At 40.3% G+C, this 6,242-nt stretch overlaps 1 protein-coding gene and 1 non-coding gene across 3 annotated transcripts; both read left to right on the top strand.

The window, feature by feature from the left end:
• Nucleotides 1-727: 727 nt before the first annotated feature.
• trnag-ucc (transfer RNA glycine (anticodon UCC)) lies at nucleotides 728-799 on the top strand. The gene has a single exon. It is a non-coding gene; the product is annotated as a tRNA-Gly (tRNA).
• A 357-nt stretch (nucleotides 800-1,156) lies between these two features.
• LOC115438626 (zinc finger protein 567-like) lies at nucleotides 1,157-5,605 on the top strand. 2 transcript variants are annotated; one of them, XM_030162371.1, is made up of 5 exons: nucleotides 1,157-1,455; nucleotides 1,838-1,952; nucleotides 2,136-2,257; nucleotides 2,934-3,145; nucleotides 3,279-5,605. In XM_030162371.1, the coding sequence occupies exons 1-5, from the start codon at nucleotides 1,230-1,232 to the stop codon at nucleotides 4,467-4,469; spliced, it is 1,866 nt and encodes a 621-aa protein (XP_030018231.1). In that variant the 5' UTR covers nucleotides 1,157-1,229; the 3' UTR covers nucleotides 4,470-5,605. The 2 variants fall into 2 exon arrangements, with proteins under 2 accessions (XP_030018231.1, XP_030018232.1); XM_030162372.1 differs by having other exon boundaries at nucleotides 2,142-2,257.
• The last annotated feature ends 637 nt before the right edge of the window (nucleotides 5,606-6,242 follow it).

The raw sequence follows: 6,242 nt of genomic DNA on the forward strand, positions 1-6,242 counted from the left end.
GGTATATTATGTGGACTAGTCCGTAGCCTAAAAATGAAGAAGAAAATAAAACATTTCCTTAATAACATTTTATTCTCCTCAAAACAAGAACAATAAATGTGTGTAAACATAAGGAAAAAATTGCACAAAACACAACAGTGATTATTCACTGCAATTATTTAAATACCTGAAATGTAGTGCAATTCTCAGAACAAGAACAGTATGCTGGTAAACATACAGAAAAAAATGCACAAAACACAAAAAGCGATTTATCATTGCAATTATTTAAATACCTTAACAACTGTCGTGCATTTTCCCTCAGAACAAGAACAATAAATGTGTGTAAACAAATGGGAAAAAATTGCCCGAAACACAACAGTGATTAATCACTGTTATTAATAATAAAAAAAATTTAAATAAAAAAAAATAATGAACGGCTCTTTACAAAGACTCGGTTCCCATCGTTCATTTCAAAGAGCCGTTCAAAAGATTCGATTCGTTCGGATCAGTGTAAAATAGAGTTAACGTGGGAAAACTCAAATATCGAAACAATTTATTGGATAGTTCAAAGACTGTTTACTACCATATTTATGACGCTAGCAAACATCGGCTATCGCTTACTCGAATGAATTAAAACACAAAATTAAAACATTGCTCAGTTATCACAGAACATCTAAATACGTGACGTAGTAAACAAAAAAAAATCTAAATCAGTTGATCTAGACTTTTTATTTTAGCAGTTTTATGTGCGTTGGTGGTATAGTGGTTAGCATAGCTGCCTTCCAAGCAGTTGACCCGGGTTCGATTCCCGGCCAACGCATCCGTTTTTTCCCTTACAGGGGAGTAAAAATCTCCGACACATCGTCATGTTTTTTTTTAAATCAATAAGAGCTGTTCATTATACGTACGATGCCAGGTCTGGAAAATGTGCAACATAAATATACTTAACAAATTTAAAGTTCCCAAATCACTGTGGCTGTTCTGTGCCTGCACGAGTTACCTGCCTTCGCAAAACCGTCACAATTTGACCTATGTCAACTAAATACCAAACATAGCAAATAACAAACTAATTCATTTGCTTAATTTGTAAAATGAAATAAAACACGAGTCGAATTGGTTCCACGTCAAGTGTCTGTTTCTACTCGGATGATATTAATGGACGGACCAAAACCGGAAAACCCTCCTGTGGCAGGTCAATAATACAGTGATGAAAACTGCTCTGTAAAATAAAAAAAGAGACGGTTTAACTGATGGATACGGATTCGGAGAGCAGTTTTAGAAAAATGTCTAAAGCGGACGTCCTCAGGGGCTTTGTGAGTGACAGACTGGCCGCCGCTACGCAGGAGATCCTGGCGGTGGTGGAGAGAACCGTAGCCGGGTACGAGGAGGAGGCGTCGGCATTCAGACAACAGATCGACCGGCAGAGGAGGCAGCTGGAGGTCCTCCTGCAGCCCCAGGTCCCACTCAGCAAAACCGGTGAGTCATTCATTACTGACTTATTATTAGGATCAACACATTTTATATTCTGCACTGGATATTGTGTATTTAAAAAATTTGGTGGTCCAATGTAATTCTCTTTCATTTATTTTATTCTATTTTATTTTATGTTATTTTTTACTGCATGCTTCTTACTTACTCCATGTTCTATGTATGCACCAAACCGCTGAAGCAAATTCCTAGTAATGGGAATCCTGTTTACTTACATGATTCTGATTGTAATTCTGATTTTAAAATGTAATTCTGCATATCATCAGTTATCCTCCTACCCCAGCTTCAAAATTACACATTAAAAGTTTTACTGATGAATATGACAAAATGTAAAGGATGTTTTTGTTCTTTTTTTTTTTTTTTCATCCAGGCGAGGAGTTCACCAGTGTTGTGAGCATTGACGAAGAGGAGGACTGTAATAAAGAGGAGACGTCTTCACAGCAGCTGGAGAATCTAAAAGACTCCACTCATTCAACTCCATCAAGGTTTAGGAAAATATACTGTTAATTACTTCACAAATATACAAAAATGACTCAGTTTTAAAGCAGTTGAATTCATTGTATTGTCCACATACCTACACTGCATTCATTTGTTTTATATATAAATCTGATACCTTTTACCCTCAGTCCAGCAGCGGTTTGGGTAATATTTTGCTAATTCTCTTTCAGTGCCAGAGTTCATCCCAACAGAAGGCGGCCTGGCAGACCTCGGAGCAGCAAACTACCAAGCCACATAGACCTGAGGATCCAGATCCTGCAGGACCCCCATACCACTGTGCTGTCAAAGAAAGGTACTTTTCATTAGGAAGAACAAAATGCTGCTATAGTCAGGAAAACATGGCAATACTGAGACTCAAAAACCAAAAAAAAATCTCATCTGCTTCTGAAGTGAAATAATGAGTCTATGATCATATAGAGCTGTTAATTATCATTTAACAGTAGTAGTAATTCATGGTTAATAATAAGTGAAAAATAGTATAATTAGGAGTTACCATGATTATCTTGCTTGTAAATTGGCACCAACATGTAGATTGTCAAAAAGAGTTGAGATTTCAGATAGATAGATAGATAGATAGATAGATAGACAGACTTTATTTATCCCAATAAGAATAAAGAATAAGAAACTGAACACAAGAACAAACTCACTGTTTAGTTGTATGTAAGTATGAAGGAAGAATGTGAATGTACAGGCTAATGCCCCTGTGATCATCCTATGTCTATTTGTTTTTTTGTTTTTGGTGATGCCTATATCATCATTTTGTGTATTTTTAATTTTTATAATTTATAGCGAAGAAGTGATATAGGTGGGGTTCATGTGAGTTTCTGCCAATGGGTCTATGTCTTAATGGACTGGTTTCAGTATTTCGTTGGTACATAGTTGTTTATGTGCACAGGGCCTTTAACAGATTAGAGAGTTTTGTATCACAGTAAAATATTTCATAGTTCTTTTGACCTTTTTCTCATCAGTGTCCAAGTCCAGTCGTCTGCTGCAACTCCGGTGTCCTCGAGGTCTGCAGGAGTCCGACTTCTTGAGCCTCGTCAGGTCCTCAGTGTCTCAGCTCAGCAGACACAACGAACCGTTTGACATCTTAACATGTGACAAGAGGAGAAGACTCCGACCTTTGAACCCAGAGGAGATCCAGAGCGCTGTTAGGTCCACGGTCTACCTCAGACTGCAGGTATGAATAGAATAGAATAGAATAGAATAGAATAGAATAGAATAGAATAGAATAGAATAGAATAGAATATGATGTGAAGCTATATAAATGCATTTGATTTGATTTGTGATTTAAGTTGTGTTTGTGATTACAGACACAAAATGACCGTCCAGCCTATAGAGACCACACTCATCCTCCTCTTAGAGAAGATGAAGGTGTGTGCAGCAGCTCAACATCTCCAACAGTAGAAACTGAGGAAACAGAGGCAGCTGTGAGGAAGGATGTACAGGATGTTAACAGTAGTGACACTGACTGGAAACCAAACAGAAGTGACCAGGAACTGAGTGAATCTGAGCTGCATCAGAAGAAACCGAAAGCCAGGTGTTCGGACACAAAACCAACCGAGACTGATGACAACAGCGGGCGTTTGTCCTGCAAAATTTGTCACCTCGTTGTCCAGTCAGAAGCCACGCTGGACCAACACGCATGGAGTCACGCTGATGACCCAGGGAGTGTTTGTGGAGCGTGTGGAGAGCGTTCAGAGTCTGCAGAAGCGCTCAAAGATCATCTGGAAAAACATCATCAAGGCCATTCAGAGACATTTGTGAACAGTCAGCTGAAGGACCAATGTGAGATCTGCCAGGAAGTCTTCACAGAAAAGGCGGATCATGAGTGTCACCTGAAGCTTCGTGGAGTGAAGGAGCAGCTCAAGGCTCGTCCAAAGACCAGCACCAAAACCAAATCGCACATCTGTGGAGTCTGTGGAAAATCCCTCTGTGACTACAGGTCATTATCTCGTCACAAGATGACCCACTCCGCAGAAAGGCCTCACAGGTGTGACATCTGTGGGCGGAGCTTCAAACTGCATGGGACTCTGAAGCAACATGAGAAGACCCACATGGCACGAGAGCGATCGTACCTCTGCGATATCTGCTGCAAAATGTACCTGACCAGTAAGCAGCTGCAGATCCACATGAGGTCACACACCAATGAGAAACCATACGGCTGCGGCAAATGTGGGAAGCGCTTTGTTACAAAGGGGACTCTGGCGGTTCACATGGTGGTTCACAGTGAGGAGGCACGGTACCGTTGTTCTGAGTGCAGCTGCTCCTTTAAACGCAAATATAACCTGGAGAACCACCTGAGGCTGCACTCAGGCCTCAAACCCTTTGTCTGTGTCATCTGTGGAAAAGCCTGCGCTCGCAAAACCTACCTGACCATCCACATGAGAACACACAATGGAGAGAGACCGTACAAATGCTCTGTGTGTGACAAAGCCTTTACCCAGGGCCACTGCCTGAAAACGCACATGAAGAGTCACCAGGGAGGAGGAACTACAACGTGAACACTTCCACAGTTGTGTTAGAATAAAGCTTTTAATGTATTACCGAGGCTAAAGCCTGCAGTGCCTCGAATGGTCACTGGAGGCTGGCTCCAAAAATGATCCATAAAGCCACTTTTACACAGAGATCCCGGATAAAAGGTGAGATGCTGATCCCACCTTTTTCCACCATTGACCCATTTCCACAGCCAAGCCAAAAGAGGACAGAGGTGAGACAGGCCGGACTTTTACACAGCGGACCTGCGTTCCCGTACCCAAGGGGCAGTGACGCAGCTCGCGGATTTCGGCGTCTCCCCAGTGCAACATCTTTCTGGTTGCGTTGATATGTTTGTTTACTGTACACAGCCCATGTTCATTTTTAAATCTCCCTGGCGCGGGGGTCACACACACAACACATCATCAAAACATCACACCTTGGTTGCAGAACGAGAGGTGTTCCTTTTACATAGCGTTCCAGAATCCTGATTCCACCTTTATCACGGCTCTGTTACTACCTCCTGAGGCATTTCAGAGCCATGACAGAGGTGGGACTAAATAATCCACCATTTCGTTTACACAGACGTCATTCCAGAATAAAGATGAAATATTCTGGTAACAGAAGTGGTGTCTAAAGGGACTTATGTTTAAAAAGTAGACGCAGCCACTGTGAAATCACCCACTGGCTTATGACCGCTGTTTTAAAGTACTGTACTGCCCATGGCCTTCTCATTGTTTTGTTTTGAAACAGAAGTGATCCTATTTGGACAAAATGTTGAGCTGGAGAAAAGCAAGTTAATTGTAACTTATTGAAAAAAATAAAACAGTGATACTGCTGATGGACACTTGAAAGGAACTTGATAAATGTTTACAGTAATTTCGACTTCATGTGTGTTTAACTTCTTAATTAGGGAACTAATTAAAGTTACAGCCCAAGTAATTTTACTTATGGTAGTGTAGCCAAATGGTAGCGGACAGCGTATTTAGATAAAAGGAATAAGAGTAGAGGGTTTAAGACCATAAAGAGACATAATTGCAAAGAATACGCACATGAAACTCAAAAAGGTGAATGCTATTGTGTGTGTGTCTCATCTCAACTTTATTTATAAAATACTTTAATAACAACCACAGCTGAAACAAAGTACTGCACATCAATCATAAAATGATCAAATAAACACTTAAACAAGAGCAGAGTCTGATGCTGGGCCAATAGACAAGGAGTAAAAATAGGTTTTTATAATGGAAAGTGAAGGGGCGTGTCTAATGCACACAGGTAGGTCATTCCATAATAGAGCAGCAACAGAAAAGGCTCCGCCCCCTCTGCTGGTCAGCTGACCTGCAGGACCAAACAGGAGCATCAGGGTGAAAAGGAGGTCAGCGAGGTACAAACAAATGAAAGAACCTTAAAATGAACCCAACAAAATGCCATAGTTAATTAGCATCTTCATACATAACTGATATTACTACTATCAGTCACAACACAATCTTTATCATTTTACAATGTTCTGTGCTGCTTCTTGGACCCAAATAATAAAATACTGACATTTCACAGTCCTGAGATGTATCTGATTTTTTTCTTTTCTTTTTCAATCCTTCACAGATTTGCAAGCTCTTCTGTCATCATCCTTAAAGAAGTGATATTTAGCTATTTTAAATTGATTTATGAATTTTCCAACATTTCCCTGTGGTCTACATAAACTGTAAATGCCCTGCTTGGGTCTGAATTCTTCATTAATTCAACCCCACTTTAACATCACAAATTTCTGGTGACCCCAGACATTTAAAACAGAGACATTTTTC

Source organism: Sphaeramia orbicularis, chromosome 18 (genome assembly GCF_902148855.1).
Source record: "Sphaeramia orbicularis chromosome 18, fSphaOr1.1, whole genome shotgun sequence".
NCBI lineage: Eukaryota > Metazoa > Chordata > Actinopteri > Kurtiformes > Apogonidae > Sphaeramia > Sphaeramia orbicularis.

Coding starts and splice junctions, on each gene's coding strand:
- LOC115438626 (XM_030162371.1), top strand. CDS start 1,230: ATGGATACGGATTCGGAGAGCAGTTTTAGAAAAATGTCTAAAGCGGAC. Junction 1,953..2,135: donor ACTCATTCAACTCCATCAAG/GTTTAGGAAAAT, acceptor ATTCTCTTTCAG/TGCCAGAGTTCATCCCAACA. Junction 3,146..3,278: donor CGGTCTACCTCAGACTGCAG/GTATGAATAGAA, acceptor TTGTGATTACAG/ACACAAAATGACCGTCCAGC.